Raw genomic sequence first — 24,567 nt, forward strand, 5'->3', positions numbered from 1 at the left:
TCCTTTGTTGGAACAAAAGCCTCTCGGGGGTGACTTACTTAATATTATATTCTGCACAATATCCTCACATGTCAAAGCTACTTGAGAGACTTAACTTGTGTTTTTTGTTATTTCAACTGCCCGTGGCCCTCCAACCCACAAAGTGCTAGACTCTGCAGGACCAGGGGTACAGTCAAAGTGTACCGGCAACCCATAGTGAGGGAGTGAGTACTGCCTTATTAACAGGTTAAGTAGAGAACAATCATTGGTATAGTCCAAATTAACTGGTGCCCCCTCAGTTCTTCATGAATTGTCACGTGTGACTGTGCTTGTGTGTGCTTCCCATGGAAACAGTGTTCAATGAATGTGGCTCGTTGACAGGATGATGATGCTCCAGATATAGAGCAAATGATACCCACAGAAGACACACTGCATTGGTACAAAATGGTGGTCCCCTGCACAAGCTGAATGTCATTAAACTGCCCTTGAAACAACATCTGGGGCTGTGCCTGGAACTTGCCATTGTGTATTGTTTTTTTTATTGTCAATATAGTCAACATTCAGCCCACAGACGTACATACTAACAAAGAAGTGACCAAAACCACTTTGAGCACCTAAGCAGATCAGCTTCCAGATCCTTCAAGCAATGATGTATCCCTGTTTAGATGACTGAGCTGTATATCAGCCACAGCACATCTGTGCCTAGTGTTGTCTTTCTCCTTTGTGCTGATCCGGAAGCTGTCTGGATATTGGAGAGATTTCGTATGGGATGTTTGGCCTGACTTTGTTGTAATATGCATCATTTTAACTATTTCACCCAATCCTCCTCCCCACCTTCTGCGGCATATTTGTGAAGTTGTTCCAGGCAATGGACCACCAGAGCTTTAGATTCTTAACATGCACAAGCATCAATTGAATCTGGCTTTCCAGAGTACCCCAGAACAGGAAAAAACGTGGCCCTTCTTTCATTTGCTTTGAAACAGGAACACGCTCTGCAGCAGAACCTAGCACAAGTGTTTGACCAAAGCAACCAATGTGCCTAGTTTACCACTATTTATTTTTGTTGTGAGATTGAATACAATTATTGAACATAAAACACGGAGTAGTGCCTTAGCTTTTCTCTGCTGGGAAAGAAGATGTGGTAGAGGCACTGACAGACAGAGCAAGGATAAGACACACCTGCACGGTGCACAGCATGGAAAATGACTCAAGTGAACTGCCTGCTCTAGAGGTCCTAACAATAGAGTTGACTTGATGTGAGGAGTGACTGCTTCATCTGATGTTTGAGGATCTGCTAGGACATCTGAAGGACTGCACTTTTTGGTGAACCCGCCCTGCCCTTTAAGCAGAAAGACTTTGTGGGAGCCCTTATCCTCAATTTTCTAACCTAAACGAGACAAGGATTGTCACTTTACTACGCGTCTTTGATATATGCCTGGCTGGGAGAAGCCTGACATTTGAATGCGTAATCATTTGGACAATCTCTGTGTGACACCAAAGCTACTGGGATTTAAACGTGTGATAAAATCCTAATCTTAAAAGCGAAGGCAAGCAGTAACTGATGGGCGGGAACTAGTAGGTTCTGTAGATTCCTCAAGTCTATGGATGCCCATGCTACCGAAATTCAAAATGTATATTTCTGAATAGTTTCTCAAGGACCTGTTATAGAAGGTTAGCAGCAACTCAGACCAAGTATACTCAGTTTGAACATTTCTGTTGGAGAGCAGTTGGACATATAACTCATCTCCCGCTCTGTTGTATCCAGTGCCCGCTGCCACTTACTGCCAAACCTCTGATGTCCACTTTAACTTGACACTTTAACTTTGCAATCTACTCTGTGGGATGGGAGTTCCAGTTCAAGTTTGAGTGTAGTGCTTTAGGCTGGTTCCTGTTTACCTGCACTTAAACACACCAATGTACTTCTCTTTATGCTCAGAGAAAGCAGGACCAATGGCAGATATACAAAAGCAACCTGGATATAGTTGTAGCACTATGTTTGATACCTTTAATCTCTTACATTGCCAATACCAAAAATGCTGCGGTCTCACAAGTTTAAGCCCCTAAATTTAACCAGAGGCCATGTTAGCTATATTACAGAGACCTACTGCGTAAATACTACAAAACTGTTTGTGGCTGTAGCTTAGCCCCAGCTGGTTCTAAGACCATCATTTTGGTGCTTGGTTAATTTCCGCTGTTCTAAAACTTTCTTTAGAAAAAAAAGTCTACACTCCTCTAGTCAGCCACCAATCTTTGAGTGTTTTGTTTATGTTCCAAGACCTAAACAGAAGTGCAGTGAATGAACAATGTACTATGTATCAAGGAGTATGAATAGCAGAGGCAAATGGCAGTTCCTAAAACAGGCAATTGCCAAGTAACTACTGAGTGGAAGTGGACAGAGGCATCCATGCAGGTGTGCTCATTCTCAAGCTATCGAAAGAGTGCAGGACAGCCTGCTGGCTTTGCCGCCATTTTTGTTGGCGTTTCCAAGTTTCAGGAGCCAGTGCCTCGCCAAGCAGAAGAATGTGCAGGAGTCCTTTATCTCACCTTTGCCAGAGTTGTCAACAAAAAAATGTGTCGGCCCGTGGCTATGTTGTATATAAGGCTGCAGTGGTGTGAAGGGAAGAGCCTCCTGCACCTGCTGAGAGCATCTGCCTGGCAGCCTGTGCAGTCACCTATGCAGTCTGTGCTCAAGAGCTCGACAGTGAGTTGGTGTCTGGATTTAGGAGCGAACTGGGTGTATACTGGATATGTAAGCGACTAGCGATTTTGTCATTTATATTGCACTGTTTGAGTGGGTCCTAGGAGAAAGATCTGACTCACTCCTTCTTGCAGCATAACCTTAGCAGGCAAGAGGCCACAAAGCTAACCCATCTCTCATCTAAAGAAGTAAGAGACCTACAGTCACCCAGTTGTTAGAAGAAAGATTTCTGCCACCATTTCAGTCTGGAGGCAGGATTTGGGAAATTCTGGTGTGGGGTGCCAGAATGTGGAGATTAGATGATGAGAGATACAAGCAGGAAAACAAATCAGAAAATTGGGTAATGACCATATCTGCGATCAACCTATTGATCTGACTAGCACCCAGCCACCACACATGCAAGATATCTGTCAGGAAAAAAAAAGGTACAAGAACATAAAAAGACCAGCAGTTCCTAGGCTCACTCAGTCTGCAGATAGGCTTTACGTAGGTTTTTATCATCCAGAGAACAATTTACAAGCAAATTCACAACAAAGTAAGAAGAATGGGCATATATTGTCCCAGATCAGTCCAGAGTAAGTCCTACATCCACCAAGACTGCAAGATAAAGTCACATCAGAGCTTTACTCATCTATCATTAATAGACTTGCTGTGTAGAATCACAAAAAATTATAATTAAAAGACTTGTTTTGCTAAAATCTAGTTATTGTCATGTTTCCATTTCCCTTGTGAAGTATAGAATATATGACAAGAGTAGGCACCAATACATGCGTTCCACTACCATAAAATCCTGTCAGCATGTTCTGGAAATTATTTCTTCTAATTCACTTCCTAACATGTTTAAGGTTTCTTTCTACTATATCTGGAGTTAATTTTGATCAGTCGTTAGGCAACTTCCCATCCCAGATTATGAGACCATTTCCTCATGTTTTGCTATGCTTCTGGAGGTATCCCCTGGGTTCAAATAGTGAGTGCCCAAGATACAACATGTGTCTAGACTTGCATCCCATTTTAGAACACCTGCGGCTGTTGAAATTCTCTAATTCTGGGCAATACCCCTTTTAGTAAAAAAAACAGGCTCAACCTTAAAAAGGATTTTTCGGCCTGTTTGGATATATCATACTTTAAGATATTTTTTAAGCTATTTTTGGATGGACCGCCATTAGATAGTCTAGAACCGCTTGTAATGTGTTCACTATTGCTACCAAGTAAGGATGGATGATATTACGCCCCCAGACTGTACGGCGCTCTCTGTCGTCTGTTCAACATCTGAAGCATTACATATCAAGGCTGCATGGATTCTGTCATAATCGTAACAGGATTAAGTACATCACTGAAAATTATCATGCAGTATCTCTGGGCACCGTCGGCACAAAGGTTTATTCCTTGTCTTCAAGGGGACTTCTGACCTCCTCTTATTAAAGCAGTCTGGTCTGGTAAGCTGGCAGACATGGTCTTTTATATCAGAGGTTTGACTTGATAACTGGACATGGAGAGCGTAACTTCAAGTGGCTTTAAAGTAGGTATTGCCTCATTGTTGGCTTCTATATATAGCAGATGAACTGGGTATGCAGTACCTCGAATTCCTTGTGCATCCCTTCAGATCGTTTAATTGAGCTGGATAAGGCAATGCTTACCTTGTGAGGTTCCCATTCTTAGAAACTTTTCAACACAGGGACCTCGAGGAAGCAACTTCTGACCACAGTAGAGCATCACTAGTGACTTTGTTAGCCCCAATTCTTTGCATTACCGTGGTCTTTCAGGTAGTAGTACTACTTTGGTGATTGATGGTATTCAGGGGTGGGATTACCACCATATTATAAATGTGGTGGGGAGGTGTCTCCCAGGGTCCCCCAGGTCTGCTTCATAGGTTGGGCCGAATATAGGACCATCTATCCAATCAATTATTACTAGTAGATGTGTCACCCTGTAATGAGAGATGTGGTGTGCTGTTGCCATCTCAGCATCACTCATGAGTAGACTTAGAATATTTAGCCAATGCCACCTAGGGAAGTCTCCTCTACCAGAGGATTTATGTCAGTGACAATGTGAGAGGAATGAAGAATTTGCAGGGAAGAATAAACTGGTTGTTCTGCAGCAAAACACAGAATGTTTGGAAGGAACATTATTTTAATCAAATCAATCCTTCCTATTACAGATAACGGTTATATGGACTCAGGAAGGGCATCCCTTCTGGTTAGACCTAATAGGGGTATTATACATATGCTTATTCAGATACCAACATATTTGACACTGTGTTAACTTGTATGCCAGTCTGATCCCACCAAGTCTTATAGTCCATCTTGGAGTACAGATGGAAGAGCAAGGTCTTGTTCCGGTTTAAGTTCAACCCAAAGAAGGGGCTGAATTTGTTAACTAGTTTCATGGCCTGAGGTCCTGATTATAAGGGATTACTTAATTAGATTAGCAGATCATCAGCACATAGATATACTTTGTTACTTTCTAAGAAGCAAAAACCTGCACATTGCATGTCTTGCCTCAGTTTGCAAGCAGGTGGCTCAATGGCCAAGGCAAAGAGCAAGGGCTATGGTGGCACTACTTTTGGGTCCACCACATACTGAGGAAGGGTTCTGATAAGGCAACCCCACCCTTATGTGTGCAATCAACCCACTGAATAATAACTGGGCATATGGCATACAATTTAAACCATGTCACAGATGGCCAAGAAGGGAGAATAGAAAGTCCAATGAGATTTTTTTTAAAGTCTTCTAGAAATTGATTAACACGAGGGCCAGATGCCCTTTCAGTCTGTCTTTCAAGGTTAGTGCATTCGTATCTGCCAAGATTTCAGATTTCTGTGTGACATTTTCATAATTTCACTGTAATTAGGAGTGATATTTCAACGACTATGAGTGACACTTTCTTGCAAGCAAAATCAAGCGATGAAGACGAGGGACACACACACACACACACATATATATATATATATGGAAAATGTCACTTACCCAGTGTACATCTGTTCGTGGCATGAGACGCTGCAGATTCACATGCTGTGCATTATCCTGCCATCTAATGTTGGGCTCGGAGTGTTACAAGTTGTTTTTCTTAGAAGAAATCTTTTCGAGTCACGAGACCGAGTGACTCCTCCCTTTCGGCTCCATTGCGCATTGTTGTTTTTACAATTAAACCAACGACCTCGGAGAAAGCCTCCAGGAGGAAGAGGAAGCAACGACGGAAAAGGAGGAGGAGAGGGAGGTCGTTTGGGAGGAGATTATGGACAACAGGGAAGGTTTCTGCGACAGACTCGGAAGAAGACGTAGTAAGTGTGAATAAGTTGACAGTGGTGAACATTTCCTCCCATATTTTAACTGAGGATGAACTTTCTGTTTTGGAATTGGGTCTTTCATTTTGTCCTATGGGGGAATTTGATTATGTTAAAGCACGAATAGATATTTTTCAGTTCATAAGGAAGTTAAAACTGTTTAAGCTATTCACGCAACAAAAAGAGAAGTTAAAAGGACAGGAGTCGCAGAACAAGAATGGGGGAGAGGTATCAGCATCAAAGGAATTGTGTATAGGAGACCTTGAGGGAGCTCCTCGATTGGTATGACCTGGGTTTAGTGAACAAAGATGAATTTGATTTTTTGACGGTGAAAAAACCAATAGCACCGTGTTTTTATATGCTGCCCAAGATCCATAAAGATAGGGAGAACCCGCCAGGAAGACCAATAGTATCAGCGAAAGGTAGTATCCTGGAAAATGCATCTATTTACCTGGATCATTTTCTATGTCCTTATGTTTTAAATCTGGCTTCGTATTGTAGGGACAGTATGGATTTTATTACCAAGATTAAGGATATCCCTTGGAAACAGAGTTACATTATGGTAACTATAGATGTGGTATCCCTTTATACCAGTATTAATCATGATTTAGGGATTAAGGCCTGTGAATACTTTTTTAGGGATAAACCTTTGAAGATGTATGCGCATACAAAAATGTTATCGGAAATGTTGAGATTCTGTTTGGAAAATAACTTTTTTCTGTATAATGATAAATGGTTCAGGCAGATTACAGGAACTGCGATGGGAAGCTGCTTTGCTCCGGGTTTTGCATTTCTGTTTATGGGCTGGTGGGAAACACAATTTGTGATGACAGAAGATAATGACAGGTGGATGCAATACTTAATTTTTTGGACAAGGTTCATCAATGACATTTTTATAATATGGGATGGCCCGGAGGATGCTTTATTGGAATTTGTGGAAGGTTTGCAAAGGAATGATTTAAATCTGAAATTCACATATAAAATGGACAGGAGGATGATGGAGTTTTTGGATGTTTTAATCACAATAGAGGGTGACACAGTGCAGACAAGTCTATACAGAAAGAGTACAGCAGGTAATAGTATTTTACATGCTAGGAGTGCCCATCCTGCCAGACTAAAATGGAGTATACCCTATGGGGAATTGTTAAGGGCAAGAAGGAATTGTAGCACCAATGTGGGTTTTGAGAAAGAACAGAGAAATATGATTGCCAGATTTAGAGCTAGAGATTATCCTGGAAGTAATATTAAGGATGCTTGTAATAAAGTAGCGAACATCAATCGGGAAAGCATTCTTTTTCCGAAAGAACGAGTTAGTGATGAGAGGGTGATAAGATGTATTACTACTTTTAATGCCGGATCAAAAGCAATGGTGAATATTTTGAAGCGATATTGGCATTTAATTAAAACGGACAGGATTATAGGTTCATTAGTTGGACCCTATCCGAGAATAACATATAGGAAGAGTAGATCTCTGCGGGATATTCTTGTGCATAGTTATATGAATAAAAATAGGAATGATCAGGTGGGATTTATGAAGCAGATAGGCTTTTACAAATGCATGAGATGTAAGGCATGTAAGTTTAGTAAAAACTGCAAAACATATATGCTGCCCACAGGGGAAGAAAGGAAAATTAACAAATTTATAAATTGCAACTCAGATTTTACTGTATATGTTATTAAGTGTCCATGTAACCTGTTATGTGGGTAGCACAATCTTCCCTGTTAAAAAACGGATATTAGAACATTGGAGGGCGATTAAGAACAATTATGTCAATTACCCTATAGCTCGACACTGTAGAAAAATTCATGAGGGGAACGTTGATGGTATGTTATTTTTTGGGATTAACAGGGTGATGATATCCCCACGAGGAGGAAACAGAGAACGGACCTTGAGAAAGATGGAATCGGAGTATATTATTAGACTTAATAGCAGAGCCCCGTGGGGGTTGAACCAGGATGAAGAACTGTATGTACATGTGGGTTAAAGAAATAATTTTTAGAAATATATTTTTGTGAATTTTTAGGATGTTTAGGCGCTGTTATGATTTGACTAGCTGACACCTTCACCCCGGATTTTGAATTGAATTGTAAAAATTAATCATTATGAGAATATGTTTATATCATGAGTTATAAAATTTGTGTAGTATTAATGAATTTGGTTAAATAAATGTCTTTAGTGGGGATAAAAGTATGGGGTAAAATCCTCTATTGGAGACATTGATATGATGGGATAATGAATGGTATCCTGGTTATTCATTTAATTATTTAGTGAAAATGTCAAAAATGATGAGGATTACCAATCTATATTGTATAATGAATTGTTGGGAGAAGTCATGTGAGAATGAATTGGTATCTGAAGGGAATCTCTGAATTATTAGAGCCGTTTAGTATTGTTTTTTCTGAAGTGTTGAATTGGTAGTATTTTTTCTATGTTTATTGGGCAACAGGATATAAATGAGGAGGGGGGAGGAGGTGCAGTTTGTATATATATTCACTTTTTTTTAAATGAGGTGGGCTATGAAGAAGACCGTTCAGGTTGAAACGTGTTGCCCGTAGCCTTGAATGTTAGTTTAGGTTCGAGTTAACGGTTTGGAATAAATCTACGATTTTGCAGTAAAAGTACAGAGTGCCGGTGTTCTCCTTTGACGGTGGATTGGGAGAAAAATTCTTTAATATATACACATATGTACAAATAAATACTGCAACAACTACAGGCTTCCGGGGAGGAGGGAGGGTGCATGTGAATCTGCAGCACTACATGCCACCAACAGATGTACAATGGGTATGTGACATTTTCCATTCGGTGGCATGTGTAGCTTCAGATACACATGCTATGCATAGACTAAAAAGCATTCCTTCTCCCAAAACAGTGGTGGCTAACCTGTAGGAGTTGAAGTAGTTTGAAATAAAGTTTCAAGTACAGCTTGGCCTGTTGTTTTGAAAATACATCCACACAGTAATGTTTAGTAAATGTATGTAGAGTGGACCATGTGGCAGCTTTACATATGTCTGCCATTGGTATGTTACCTAGAAAAGCCATGGAAGCACCTTTTTCCCTAATGGAATGTGCCTTAAGTGTTATTAAAAGTTGTCTTTTTGCTTTAATGTAACATGTTTGGATGCATTTAACAATCCATCTAGCTAATCCTTGTTTAGAGATAGGATTTCCTTTATGTGGTTGCTGTTTGTTCTATCAACATAGTACATTAGAGCTCTTTTTAAGGTCAAGAGTATGAAGAGCTCTTTCAGCAGTTGAGTCTGGCTGTGGGAAGAAGACTGGCAATTCCACTGTTTGGTTAATGTGAAAAGGAGAAACTACTTTTGGCAAAAAAGTTGGATTAGTCCTAAGTACTACTTTATGCTTGTGTACTTGGAAAAAAGGTTCCTCCAGAGTGAATGCTTGTATTTCACTAACTCTCCTTAATGAAGTAACTGCTACTAAGAAAGCAACCTTCCAAGTAAAAAAAATTATATCACACAAATGCATGGGCTCAAATGTTGGTCCCATTAATCTTTTTGAGTACAATATTTAGAGTCCAAGCAGGAACTGCTGGTGTTCTTGGTGGAATAATACATTTAAGTCCTTCCATAAGGGCTTTAATAACAGGAACGCTAAAGAGAGAGGTATGTTATATAGTTTGTAAGTATGCTGATATAGCAGTAAGATTAATTTTAATAGAGGAAAAAGCTAAATTTGCTTTTTGTAAATGAAGCAGGTAGCATACATTATCTTGTATTGATGCTTTAAGTGGGTCTATAGTTTTGGGCTGACAGTAGTGAACAAAACATTTCCACTTGTTAGCATAGCATTGCCTAGTTGTAGGTTTGCATGCCTGTTTTAGAACTTCCATACATTCTAATGGAAGTTGTAAGTATCCAAATTCTATGACTTCAGGAGCCAAATCGCTAAGTTGAGAACACTGGGACTGAGATGCCTGATTTGACCTTTGTTTTGTGTTAACTAATCTGGTCTGTTTGGAAGTTTGCGATGAGGTACTACTGACAGATCTAGGAGTGTTGAGTACCAATGTTGCCGTGCCCACGTGGGGGCTATGAGTATCATGGTAAGAGAGGTACAACACAGTTTGTTGACCAGAAATGGATTTAGGAGGTGAGGGGGAAAAGCGTAAGCAAATATCCCTGACCAGTTGATCCACAGAGCATTGCCCTTGGACAGAGGGTGTGGGTGTCTGGATGCAGAGTTTTGGCATTTAGCATTTTCACTTGTTCCTAATAGGTCTATTTCTGGTGTTCCCCACATTTGAAAGTACCGGTGAAGTACCTGAGAGTGAATCTCCCATTCATGTATCTGTTGATGTGTCCTGCTTAGCAAGTCCGCTAGCTGATTGTGTATCCCTGGGATGTATTCCGCTAGCAAGTAAATATGATTGTGAATTGCCCATTTCCAAATTGTTTGTGCTAGAAGGGACAGTTGCGAGGAACGTGTTCCTCCTTGTTTCTTCAGATAATACATTGTTGTCATATTGTCTGTTTTTATCAAGACAGTTTTGTGCTTGAGAAGGGGTTGAAAATCTTTTAGGGCAAGGAACACAGCTAACAATTCTACATGGTTTATGTGCTAAGTTTTCTATGTTGAATTCCATTCCCCTTGCATGGTAAGGTTGCTGAGGTGAGCTCTCCAACCTATCATTGATGTATCTGTTATTGTGGTCTGAGGCACAGGGGCCTAAAATGACTGCCCCTTTATTAAATTGTTGTGATTCCACCATTGAAGAGATTTGTGTGTTTGGCGGTCTAACAACACTAGATCCTGCAACTGACTCTGTGCTTGAGACCATTGCTGTGAGAGGCACTGTTGCAGTGTTCTCATGTATAACCTTGCATGCTGTACTATTGCTATGCAGGATGCCATCATTCCCTATAGTTTCATGATAAACCTTGCAGTGCAATGTTGCTTTGGCTGTATTTGTAATATGAGATTTTGAAAAGCTTGTATCCTTTGTGTATTTGGATAGGCCAAGGCTTTCTCTGTATTGAGAATAGCACCTAGGTAAGGTTGAACCTGTGCTGGTTGAAGATGAGATTTTTGGTAACTGATTGTGAACCCCAAGGTATGTAGGGTTTCTATTGTTTATTGAGTGTGTTGCTGACATTGTATAATATTGCTTGATTTTATTAGCCAGTCGTCTAGATAAGGAAAGACACGTATGTGTTGTCTTCTTGGGTAAGCTGCTACTACCGCTAGACATTTTGTGAAAACCCTTGGAGATTTTGTTATGTTGAATGGAAGAACTTTGAATTGGTAGTGGTTTCCTGCTATTACAAACCTTCGGTATTTTCAATCAGCTGGATGTATGGGGATATGAAAATATGCATCTTTGAGACCTAATGCAGTCATGTAATCTTGTTTTTGCAGTAGTGGAATGACGTCCTGAAGAGTTACCATGTGAAAGTGTTCTGACAGGATATATAGATTTAGTGGTCTGAGATCCAGAATGGGTCTGAGAGTGATGTCCTTTTTGGGTATGAGGAAGTATAGTGAATATACCCCTTTTGTTAAGATTTTGGAACCATTTCTATTGCTTGTTTTAGTAATAGCGATTGTACCTCTTGTTGTAACTGAATGTTGTGTTCTGGGGACAACTTATGATAACAAAGAAGAATGTTTAGAGGAGTAGGCAGTAACCATTGAGGATAATTTAAAGTACCCATTGGTCTGTGATGATATTTTGCCATCGGGAGTGGAATTGCTGCATTATGCCCCCCCCGAGATATATGGGTTGTGGTATACTGAGGAAGTCACTGTTTTGATGGAGTGGTGACACTCTTTGAGACTTGAAATTTGCCTCTGGCTCTGAAGTGTTGACCTTTGTAAGAGCCTCTAAATGCTCCTCGTTGGTATTGCTGTTGACCTTGTTTAGGTTGTGAGGTGGAAGCATCTGCAGATTGGGGCTTGAAACCTGTAAATAGTTGTTTACTAAAGGAGCCTCTATAAGGTGTAGTGTATAGAGGCTCTCGTAGCTTTTGCAGTGTCAGAGTGCTTACTGAGCTTTTCAATAGGTCAACCTCAGCACCAAATAGATGTTTTTTATCAAATGGCATATTGAGCACTGCTTGTTGTATTTCTGGTTTGAAACCAGAAGTTCTTAACCATGGAGGCCTACGTATGGTTATGCTAGCGTTCATGCTTCTAGCTGCTCTATTGGCTGCATCAAGAGCAGATCTTATTTGGTTGTTGCTAATTGCCTGCCCTTTTCCTAGCAGCACTGACGATGAGTCTGGTGGTACCTGTTGTGTGATATAAACTGGGTCTGTTGGTGCAGGCTTGTATTTCTTGTCTATTCGTGGTGTTAAAATTCTAGCCTTAACAGGTTCTTTAAATATGTTGTCTGCATGTCTGAGCATGCCAGGCAACATTGGCAAGCACTGGTATTGTCAGTGGGTGGAGGGCAATGTGTTGAAAAGAAAATCCTCCTCCAAAGGCTCACCATGCATTTGTACCCCATGGTACGCAGCTGCTCTCGAAATGACCTGTGTATATGCTCTGGTGGTGAAGGATTGGAAGTATAGAGATCTGATTAATTTAGTGGTATGGGATCAGGATCATACAAATCCCGGGGGTCAACTGTATCACCATGCGAATATGTATTTGAGTGTGTTGGTGAAGGCAGTGGTGGTGGGGTAGCAGGTGGTGGTGAGAAAGAAAGTTGTGGCGAATGTGGTGGAGAAATTTGTAAAGGTAATGGTTTCTCCTTCCTTTTAAAGATTTTTGCTGGTGGTGGAGCAGTATCAAGATTTTCTTGAAACGCCAACTTCCTCTTGGTTTGTGGAGGAGGTGAAGCAATGATCCTCCTAGTCTCCTTTTGGATATGTAACCTTGTTTGTTTGGCGTCCATGATTTCAAGGATAGGCTGAATATCTTCAGAAATATATTCTGATGTTGTAGGTCGTTTAGAGGATTGATCATCGAATGTCTTTGAGCTGTGCCTTAATCGGCTCAAAGTCCTTGTTCCTCTGTATAAAAAGATTTGGACAACTTTTTCAGTCCCGAAGATACAGCCTGTGGTTTCGGCTCCGAAGCTGGAGGTCGAACTTTCGACTCCGAAGAGTGTGGACGTCAGCTCGGCTCTGATGTGGAGCTTTTAATAGATTTACTCGGCTCCGGCATTGAAATGGGTGTGGCCTTTTTCGCCGCCAAACCCGAAGGTCAGTCGCCGACGATTTTCTTTCAGGGGGGAACCATGGCTGTCTGACAGTGGTGCACCCAAGGCCATAATAGGTCTCTTGAGAGTGGGCATAGGGACAGTTGTACTCACATGCTGAGCTGCAGTGATCAGTTGGCTGTCTTCGTCCGAGTCTGCTTCAGAGTCGGTGTTCTGGACCAAAACTGCTGTCTGTGCCTGTTCTTCTTCTACGGTGTACTCTATTTTGCTACGCCATTTCAAGTCTCCTCGCTCTCCGGTCATGCAGTGTCTTTTTCGACTGGAATGACCGACATGCTTCACAGTCTTCTTCTCGATGTTCGGGAGAGAGACAGAGATTACATACCAAGTTTTGATCTGTATACAGGAATTTTGCGTTGCATCGAGGACAGAATCGGAATGGAGTCCGATCCATCAGGCTTCGGCATGGTAGGCCTGAACAGGCCTGAGTTGGGCGCACACGTCCAAAATGGCATTTTCCATTTTCCAAATGTACTATCGGCTCGATTACAGATGGAAACGCGATCTAAACAATACCAACAGTGAAATAGAATTATTATAAAGTTTCCGAATCGAAATTCTCGGAGCAAGAGGAAACACATCCGAACTCGACAGCGGAAAGAAAACAATCTAACATAGGAGTCGATGCCCATGAGCACTATCACCGAAAGGAGGAGTCATTCGATCCTGTGACTCGAAAAAATACTTCTTCTTAGAAAAACAACTTGTAACACTCCGAGCCCAACACTAGATGGCGGGATCATGCATAGCATGTGTATCTGCAGCTACACATGCCACCGAACATATATATTTACATACCTCCCATTCATTGTACACCAGTGCCACCTTATGATCTGATGAGATGAGACAGGAAAGTGGTCCATATGTTGAAAAGGGTTGGACTGAGTGAGGACCTCAACCAAGAGATGTTGACATTTAGAATGGAATGGGGGTTGGTACACTGCCTATGTCCAATCAGGCAGATCAGACGAAAACCATGCAATGCCCTTTTCATAGGATACCAAACTGATGAAGATGGTGAATCACTAAGGGATGTTAACGTACAGAATCAGGGCTGCAGAGCTGCCCTGTTTCTGGATCATGCTAAGACCATCGGCAACAGCGAGAAGCACAGTCTCTGCGTTGTGGTGAGTATGAAAGTCAAACTAATAGTCATGTATGTCAGAATAAGACATGAAACCGAAGGAAAAATGAGCACCAATATGTTTTTTCCAAGAGTTTGGCATGATATAGAACAAGTTCAATAGGGCAGTAATTGGCAGAACTGAGGGGTCAGACATGATTTTTTTTTCTTTTAGGAAAAGAACCACAAGTACTGACATCCAAACTAAAGAAACAGAAGATAACCGAAATGAGGTGTTGCAGAGGCTAGTAAGAAAATAGTGATGATAGAATTGTTGATTAGGAGGATGGGAAGCCGTCAGGAGGAGACCTTGCCTTGATAACTCCCACCAGGGAGTCAGTGGAGAGGAAACTCAGTGAAGCAAAGAGGAATCAATAGCGTTAGTTGAGCTTAAGGAGAGAGATAAGGACAGATATTTGGTAAAAGAGGCAGAAATGCAAAAAATTGCGTCCTGAAAGAACTCTGACAAAAGATTGCAAAGATGTTGTGAGGGAAGAGTTGACAGATTGTTACGAGGAGGTGAGAAATTCACAAACAGCAGAAAAGATTTCCCTTGTAGAACTGGATGGTGATGCAATTTTGGAACAGTAGTAAGCAAAGCTAGAATGTCTAATCAGTCTCATCAGCTCCTTCCCCCACTTAAGCTTCACAGAAGCATGTTTAGCTTTGGTGAGGTTACAGGTGTGCCTAAGGACCAAGGACCATTTGTGCACATAGCCTACTTCTTTATGAAGTAGTTGGGTCAACAGCTTACTAAATCCAAGATTTAAAATTGTTTGTCAAATCCTCAACTGGGCCACTGCTGTGGTTCCGACTGCTTTTCAGCAAGATTTCAAACTTACTGATACTAAGGGAAGACCAGCAGCGGACCACTCATTTAGGAGCAGAAGGGGGAAGAGTATCAGTTGAAGGGACGATAAGATAAGAAGACAGAAGGAAGTGGTCAGTTCATTTCACCTGCGGAGGGCACAAAACCAAAAATATTGTCAAAGGACATGCAAACGGAGTCTAGAAGAAGGCCAATGATAGGAGTAAGAGAGGTGGGTTTGAGGGCCAGTAGTAGTATGATGGTGATAATCACCACTACCCTTCGGCAGGAGCCCAGTAGGCCCCACATTAGGGTCCTTAGAGTTAACCACAGAATAAAGAATCAGGTATAGGGCCCTACTGGTTTAGCAGTGCAGCCCCCTCGATGTGCCATGTCAGGTGGGAGAGTCCCAATAGTCAAATTTGTCTTCTCAGTGGGTGGAGGAAGGGAAAGGAAAAGGTGCCACAAAACCAGTGAGCTGCTTGTGATGCTGAGCAACTTTCTGGGTGGATACAAGGAGCTGCGCATGACATCCTCTTTTTCCATCACTCAGGGGGTCATGGTCAACTTCTCTACACTCTCAGTAGCCTTCACTCTTCAAGGGGAACATTAGGATTAAAACAGCCTTAAAACGAGGGGAACTACAACTGTGTCCAAAAAGATGGTACTGAGACCAAGTAGCACTTAGACAAAACCCACATAGTCACTCTCTAAAGAGCGCCACAGAGCACATACTCCTCACAATACCAATATTTTGACTGGATTGAGAGGGTCTGGAAAGTAGAATTCAATCCCCTTGTCTGTCCCTTCCATCCGACCTTGGCCTATCTATTCTTGCTTACACCAAAACATATAGCAAATATACCAAAACAATAGAGCTAACATCATTCAACCTGGTCTAAAGCCCCTCTAAGGAAAAGAAAAAGGATGTTCAGTTATATGAGGTATATCTACAGAAATACACCTACAGTTGCTAAACATATGTCTTGTGATGCCTTGTGGAACAAACATTTGTTCTGGCTGAAAGAAAATGTGGTCCTTAATTATGCCTGGCCCCTGAACATAAAGTTTGTTAAAAGGGTAAAAGAAACACATTGAGGCCAGTTGACAATAAGTATAACTGTTGGCGGTGCCCAGAACAACTCACCAGACTTCCTGAAAAGAAGCCATCCATATATTCTCCCTTCAATACAAACTTAAGTGACTCGTAAGATAGGTTTTCAACAAAAACTAATCCTGCCACTGGATGCACTCCTGAAGAAGTGAGGCTTGTGCATCTCGATAGAGATGTACACATGAACATGTAAATTATTTTCGTGTACGACTTATCTGTCTCCCTCCAACCCCAGATTCTTACTTTGTGCCACGCTTCTTACATATACCAGACAAGCAGACTGTGAATTAATTTGGTTCCCAACACTAACTAGTTTTAGCCTTTTTAGTAATATTATTTTTGTTAGTGACTACTCTTCTATATGAAACATTCTTTTATTGGTTTGCACTGCCAAAAGTGTAAATTAAAAATCTATATTTCATTGATGACTGCCCAAGCACATGCATAACATGTCCCTCGAAAGCCCATTTCAACAGTTCATTTACACCTTCCCCCATCATATGGCCCACTCCAATCCTTTTTAGCAGCTCCTGCTCCTTTTTCTTTTTGTCTCTCTACCTTTTCAGATATACTTTCTCCTATTCAGAACCTCTTCAGGCTTTTCATTCCTTATTTCCTTCCAGTTAAACCCTCTTTCACCATGCTTTTGCATTTTATGCTCCCATTTTCCTAATCTTGTCTTTAGCACTTTACTTAGCAATTTCACTTTTTGTCTTTCAAAACTCTATTGCCATGTTCGGGTTCTGCTCTCTCTTTCACTCTGTTTCTATTCTGAATTCTGACAGCTTTGTTTTTCCCTTATCTTTCCTTCTCAAATCAGTTCTAGGATAACCTCATCACCACCCAATCCTCTTCCCCCCCCCCCCGATTTTCTAATTAGCGTTTCCTCAACCTCATTCCATAATTCACCCAACTGAGGATTTTTATTTTCTCTACTTAAATGTCAACAAGACTAGGCAGCCACATAGACTTGTTAGGTACCTCTTAGCTTCTAGTTCCAGGTTGGCAGCATTCATCTCCTCCAGCAGGTGTTGAGGCATCCTGTATTGTGGATTCTGTCGGGCTAAAAAAATAATACATCTGCTTACCATGGAGTCAGCACATGCATCATTTAATTTCCTATTTAAATAGAGCTTTTCATTTTTGTTTTTATTTGGTTAAGGAAACAACAAATGTTTTCAAACAGAAATTCTCTGGCACAGGTACTAACAGTAAGATACACATTTAAATTTGTTCAGCTTGTGACCGATATACATCTACCAAGTTTAAAGAGGGCTTTGTGTGGGATGAGGAAAAGGATACACAAACTGAATGTACATTAAATGCATTACCTGTTCAAGAACATTTACAAATAGAACTAAAAGATAATTGGAGCGGGAGATCAAGTCTGAGAAGATTCCAGAAGGTGGGCTTTCAGTGCTGCTTTCAATCCACTTAGATTGGGTTTAGCTGTGAAATCCTGGGAAGAGTATTTAGTGACGTGGATCAAGCAGATGACGTGCAGATGGTTAATGGTGCACAAAGGAGTTTAAGTACCAAGAGAAGGTGGAGATGGCACAACAGAAGACTTGAGTGGGTGTGTCTGCCTGATTTCAGATTTAAAGGGGCACCGATTTGTATCTAACATTCTTATAAGGTGCCCTAGCACCTAGAGGCATATAAGTGCAAGAACAGCCTTGAAACCACGGAGAGGGGTTTGAACGAGTTTCTCCTGCTAGTAGCAGGTACAGAGCAATTCAGCACTTATAGACAGGGAGGAAAATGGGGACCTTTGCGAGAATATGCTGTAAAAAAGACAGTATGAGAAAAGGAACCAAGTATCTCCAGCAAATATATTTTGTTCTGATAAACTAAAGAAGAAAATAACAGAACAAAGCCCAAAGATGTAAAGCAAAAAGTCTACCTAACATAGGAGTGAAATGCTAATGACACCACCCTGAATGTGGTTATGAGGTATTTTTTTCAGGGTCCACTCACAGTCAGGTATTACTACGCATTACAGAGTATAGGTAGAATCATCTAACACAATCTCATAACCACCAATACTAACACACTCTAAATGGATAACCAACTTATTCCTTTTTTGCAAGAGATTCTCATGAGTCCGCTAGTCAAGTAGTCAGGCTCTCCTATCATATGGTAAATGGTAAAAAAAAATCAGGAACAGCATAAAACAAGTAACTGCATCCCACTGGTGACATTACTTCACGGAAAGTAGGGCTGATTTACAAAAAGAGATCTTAATGATAAAACAACATAGAAAAACAGAAAATAATAGGAGTTTGTTGGATCAAGATTCAATCGAAATGTAACTATAGCACTTATGCAACTGATATTTCCATAACATTGTTTCTATGCCCTTATAATGCTAAACAGGAGCTTAAAGACTCAAAAGATGTTCACCAATAGTTTGTGATGCTGCAGTCAATGAAAGTCTGCCATACAAAAGTGATAGAATGCTACAACCTTGCTACAATATGTAGGACCATCTGTTTCAATTGGTCTGACTTTAAGAGCAAGACTCGACAAATTAATCGGCTGAGTGGCTGAGTTTTCAGTCTTTAGCAAAAAAAAAAAAAATTTTTAAATCAGAAACTACCCAAATAACCAGGGTTCAACCTGATTTTTAATGAAGCAGGTCAGAATTCCTTTAGAGTCTTGCTGTACAACTCATTGGTGACTGGGGTTTTGATTACCAGCATCAGGATACCCTGAAAATGTAATGGGTAGATACAGGCAACATAGCAGTATAGAACGGAACAATCTCACAGAATGCCTCTGTAGTTGAACAAGTAAGATGAATGTTTTCCTTGTTTCTTCCCTCTCTAAACCAGTTGGGCTGTGGGCAACTCGTGCCTGGGCAGCTTCTCCTCTTTGAGCCCTCCTCCAAGCTGGTGATTATACAGGTCTTCCTAGGATCAGGACAACTTACCTGGCAGTTTGTAAGATTGACAGCTTTGGCCCCAGCATAAGTAAGAGTTTAGCAAGCCAGGACTGTTTCAGTTCCTGACAATTTGGCCTAAGCTTGAGCTAGAGTGTCCCCCAGAAGTCCAAATCCTGTATAAAATACTGCCTTGGGAGAAGGCAGTATTAGCCCCAAGTGGGTGGCTTGGGGCAGGGGAGAAATGGGGGAGCCATACATTACCTGGCCTCTCCTCCTCCTGAACCAAATGTGAAAAAATACCTTACCTGCTATTCTTAAGCACCACCTACCACCTTCTCTGCCTTCCTTCCCTCTCTTGCAGCTGTACTTCCCGGATTCAGTCAAAGCAGACAGAGTTGCACTGAAAGCCGTCAGCGTGGCCTGGAAGGCCTTGATGATGCAGCAACAGCGGGTAATGAGTTTTGTTATTAACTGTTGCTATTTCATAGCAGCGAGCTACCAGATTTAAAATGTGGTGTAAATAGAAGCTTCCTATGGAAGCCATGCATAATAATATTTCAAACTGTTTCGAATTCAGAATAACCTTCTCTAGATGATGCAATTCCACTCCCCTAACCCCCACACACCCTACCTCCAATTAGCTTCTTGTTCCAACAGTGTTCTGAATGAGGTAGGTACAGCCATCCAATGAGCACGAAGAAAACCGGGGATAGAAAAGGCTGTGCCCACTCATTTCTTGAGGATAATGAAGCAGCTCCTGTAACCAGGAAATTATCTTGCCAGGCTCCAATCTTTGAGCTTGTGGAAGCCTGTTTTACTTTGTGTGGAGTTCATCTTGTTTTTGTTCACGTCCTGTGATATTCAATGATGACAAGGCTTGCAAAATGTGTGCAGAAGTCGGATTACCTAAGTTAAACGAATGTACCCGGCTGAATAGCTTGTAATGTAAGGCTTGCTCAAACACCTGACATGACACACACTGCTTAATTTGCCCAGCAACAGCCAGACATAGATCAATGACCATATACAACTAAGTCGAAGGGCATTTGATTTCGCAAGGATTATGCAAACCTCCTTCTTGCCGACGCATCAGACAGTGGAGGATGTGGCATAACACCTAGGGCCATCTTGTATTACGCCTGTATCACAAAACGTTATTTCACTATGATTGATTGTATGCTTATGTATGATTAGGGCTTGTGTAATTCTTGCCTCCTGGGGTCATTGGCATTTAAAGCAATGGTAAAGTCAAATCTTCCTCTACAATATATGCAAGTCACACCTATGGCAGGCTTCCCGAGCCCACGGCAGGGTGCAGCATATTTTATGAGCAGAAAATGTGTTTTTCAAATTCTGACAGTAAAAACACAAAACGTTTGTTCTTACTGTGGAAGGACTTGGCCATCCAATTGGCGAGATTAAGGTTACACGGTGACTACGCAGCTGTGCTAACTCCTAAACAGTGCGAAATTGATACTTCAAGGTATCAAACAACTTGTTATAATAATCCCAACATGATTCTCAAATCAAAAATAATATAAAAGTAACAGTGTGTAAAGTTGCCACTTTCTAGCCTTCAATCTCCTGTGCACTTAATGGTTACACGAGGATCTTGAGACCAAGACAGCTTTCTGCCCTCCTAGGGTGATGTGCTAATGACTACCAGTCAGGTGTTGGCCCAAATAGCAAGCTTCAAAGTTGAAGCTGCCTTTGAAGAGCAAATGGGGAACACTTGGGAGAGGGGCGGTCCCACTGTTTAGGCTGACTAGCTGCCACCCAGGAAGGAGAGAGGAAACCTGCTGTCAAACCGGTTTTCCAGGGGCATGTAGCCCCCTCAGTAGCCACACCACTGGGTTGGGCTAGGGAGATATGGACACCAACAGAGGGGTTATACCATTTTAGGAGTGGGCAGAATGGAGGATCTTGGGATATCCAGATGCCACACTTCTCAGTGAGGGGTCATCAGGAGGGAGTAAACCCGGTAGCCCATTGGCTATCAACTGCATCCTTCTGATTGTGGTGAAAAGAGAGGTGTACAAACACTGGGAGATCCCTGTAGGAAGCTGGCCTGGTGTGTGGTGGGTACCTATGGTACTTACACCGTATACCAGGTCCAGGTATCCCCTCTTAGTGAAGTGTAGGCAGTGTCTCGAAGCCAGGCTCTCTAGAGGTAGCTGTGGATGAGCAGTCATGGCTTGTCTAGGAGACATGCAAAGCTCATGCAATACCACTGTAGTCACACAGCACTTACATACATGAAAGAAAACACTCAGCTGTACAAGAATATAGGGACTTCGTTTTTGGAACAAATCACCACAAAATATTTGACAGGTAACCCACCCTTAGGAGGTAAGTAATACACTAAATATATACACTAGTAATAGTAATCAGAAACAGGCATAGAAAAGGTTAGAAAACCGTGCAAACAGTAATAACCAGTAGTGACCCTAGGGGGAGCACAGACCATATACTAAAATAATGGAATGCGAACAAGGTACTCCCAGCTAGTCAAGGAAAATGTGTAGAGGGGAGCTGAGAGCACTAGAAAACCACAGAGGTAAGTAACACAGCCCCCCCTCCCCCAGCGACCAGGAATGCAGGAATAAAACACTGGATTTTCCCCAAACCACCTAAAAGGAGGAAAGGAAGAAAAAGAAGACACCCAGCCAAGCCTGAAAGAAAGCCAGCGATCGGTTCCTGTAGAAAGAAGACCTGTGGAGAGAGGGGACCAAGTCCAAGAGTCACAGTGGAGTCCAGGAGGAGTAGGAGGTACTACCAACCCAGCTGTAGATGAAGGAGTTGGTCGATGGTGATGAAGAACAGGTCAGCACTGCAGCCCTGGAGCTGGAGAAGATGGATGCAGATGAAGCCTCACGCTGGAAGGAAGATTGCAGACAGGTGTCAGTGCATGAATTCAACCAACAAGCCTTGGCAAAGGCAAACTTCTGGTTAGTGGAAAAGAGGGGCTGTCTGGGACCAGTAAGGCCCAGGAGCAACCAACCCAGGAGGGTGAGTTAGAGGGGACCCTCAGTGTAGCAGAGAGACCACAGGAGCAGAGCCAGCACCCACAGAAGTCTCACAGGACAGGGAGACAGGAGTTGCAGAAGAAGCCCACGCAGCACTACAAAAGAGGATCCCACGCTGCAGGAGATCCACGCAGGAGGCTGTGTTTGCAGGATGGAGTGCTGGGGGCTGGAGCTACAAGTCGCCTGAAGATTCCTTGGAGGAGATGGAAACAAACCCTGGCAGCTGCAAGAGACGCAGAGCACAGGGGTACTGTCCTGCGTGGGAAGGAAAAGGCTTACCTCTACCAAAGTTGGACAGCTGGCAGAGAGGGCCAAGAGGACTACTCCGGACCACCACCTGGGATGCAGAACCCACGCAGCTCAGCAGGAGATGGGCTTCATGCAGCCAGTCGTCACTTGTTGTAGGTGCCTGCGGTTGCAGAGAGTGACTCCTTCACTCCAAGGGAGATTCTTTCTTCTTGAGGCTAAAGAGCTGCAGTCTTCTGAGGATGCACGGCAAGGAAAATGTTGCAAAGCTGGCAGAAGCCCTGGAAACAATGTTGCAAGAAGAGTCTTTTCTTCTTGGAAGCAGCTTGTCGGGTCCTGGAGGTTCCAGTCCTGGTCCCAGAGGCCAGAAGTCGAAGCAGAGGTTGCAGAGGAGTCCTGCTGGAATCTTGCAAGCCGAATCCGAGGACCCATCCAATAGAGGGACCCTAAATAGCCCTGAAAAGGGGATTGGTCACCTAACCAGGTAAGCACCTATCAGGAGGGGGCTCTGATGTCACCTGCCTGGCCTGGCCACTCCAATGCTCCCAGAGCTCCCTGCCAACCTTGGAACCAAGATGGCAGAACACAGGGCCCATCTGCAGGGGCTCTGGGCCCCACCCCTGGGGGTTTTGATGGACAGGGGAGTGGTCACTCCCCTTTCCAATATCCAGTTTCGCACCAGAGCAGGGACTGGTTTATGCACAGAGGGCACCAAATGTGCCCTTCAAAGCAAACCAGTGGCTTGGGGAGACTACCCCTCCCAAGCCAGTCGCACCTATTTCCAAAGGGAGAGGGTCTTACCTCCCTCTCCCAAAGGAAATCCTTTGTTCTGCCTTCCTGGGCTTCATCAGATCAAGCAGCAGGAGGACAGAAACCCATCTGAGGGGTGGCAGCAGCTGGGTTGTCCGGAAAACCCTGTAAGACCGGTGGTAGCAATGCTGGGGCTCCTCTAAGGAGCCCCCAGAGTACATGTAATCATGCTTCCAATACTTGCAACAGCATTGGGGTATGAGTCTGACATGTTTGATACCAAACATGCCCAGGTTCGGAGTTACCATTATGTAGCTGGACATAGCATCTGCGCACTCACAAAGTCCAGGACAATGGATCTGGAGTATGTGGGGGCACCTCTGCTAGGGCAGGGGTACCCTCACACACAGGTACCTGTAGCCTGCCCTCTGGGCTGAGAGGGCCTACCATAGAGGTGACTTATATTGACCTGGTGTAGTGTCCTGTAGTGAAAACTGGTGCATGAACCCATTTCACACAGGCTGCAATGGCAGGCCTACAGAACCCTTTGCATTGACTCCCTATGGGTGGCAGAATAACTGCTGCATCACATAGGGATCCCATGGAACCCCAATGCCCTGGGTACCTAGGTACCATATACTAGGGACTTACATGGGGTGGGGGGAGGGTCCATTATGCCAACTCTGGGAAGAAAAAGGTACAATTTAGAGGAGAGAGCAAAACTAGCGGCATCCTGGTTAGCGGAACCCAGTAGACACAGTCAAACATACTCACAACAGGCAGAAAATGGGGGTAACCTTGCCAAGAAAGAGGGTACTTTCCTACAATCCCCACTCTGAGTGAATGGAGGAAGGGCATGGGCATGTACATGGCAGCTGAAAGATGTTCATTCAGAAAATCCAAACAAAAATATTCAAAAAATAAAAAAGGATGCTGTGGATGTGATATCTCAGCCATATTTCTGTATATCTGGGCCAGGTGTGTTCTCCTGAGATACCTGGAATTAACCATTTAGGATCCAATGGAATTTCCAGTGCAGTGATGCAGGTCATCTCTCTCACCACTCCTCCCCAATAGTCCTTTATGTGAGGGCATTCCCATAATACATGCATGAATGTGCCATCTTCGCCACAGTGCCTCAGACAGCGTGGATTCTCTGCCCTGCCAATCTTAAATAATAGTGTGTGCAGATAGTACACGCTATGTAGAATTTTAAATTGTACCAGTCTGAATCTAGCCCTGATGGTGATATCCCTGGCGCTGCCAATGACCTTTCTTCTCTCCCCTTCCTCTAATGGTCCCAAGTCTGTTTCCCACTTCACCTTCAAGTTACGCAATGGGTCGGGGGAGTTAATTAATTTCTTATAAATTTCAGAAGTGCCCCGCTTATGAATTGGCTCCAGAAGGATTCGATCTTCCAGCGGGGAAGCATCCGGTAAGCTGTCCCTCTCTCTAATGTGTCTCCTCAACAT

General features: G+C 42.7%; 1 protein-coding gene across 2 annotated transcripts in view; it reads right to left on the bottom strand.

Moving 5' to 3' along the window:
* The window catches only part of USP40 (ubiquitin specific peptidase 40), a 570,914-nt gene that overhangs the window by 341,347 nt on the left and 205,000 nt on the right, over positions 1-24,567 (bottom strand). For both annotated transcript variants that reach the window (XM_069225530.1, XM_069225531.1), the window contains one exon: positions 17,171-17,252. In XM_069225530.1, the coding sequence (XP_069081631.1) occupies positions 17,171-17,252 (82 nt within the window). The remainder of the gene's footprint in view (positions 1-17,170; positions 17,253-24,567) is intronic.

This window comes from Pleurodeles waltl, chromosome 3_1 (assembly GCF_031143425.1).
Source record: "Pleurodeles waltl isolate 20211129_DDA chromosome 3_1, aPleWal1.hap1.20221129, whole genome shotgun sequence".
In the NCBI taxonomy this organism is placed as follows: domain Eukaryota; kingdom Metazoa; phylum Chordata; class Amphibia; order Caudata; family Salamandridae; genus Pleurodeles; species Pleurodeles waltl.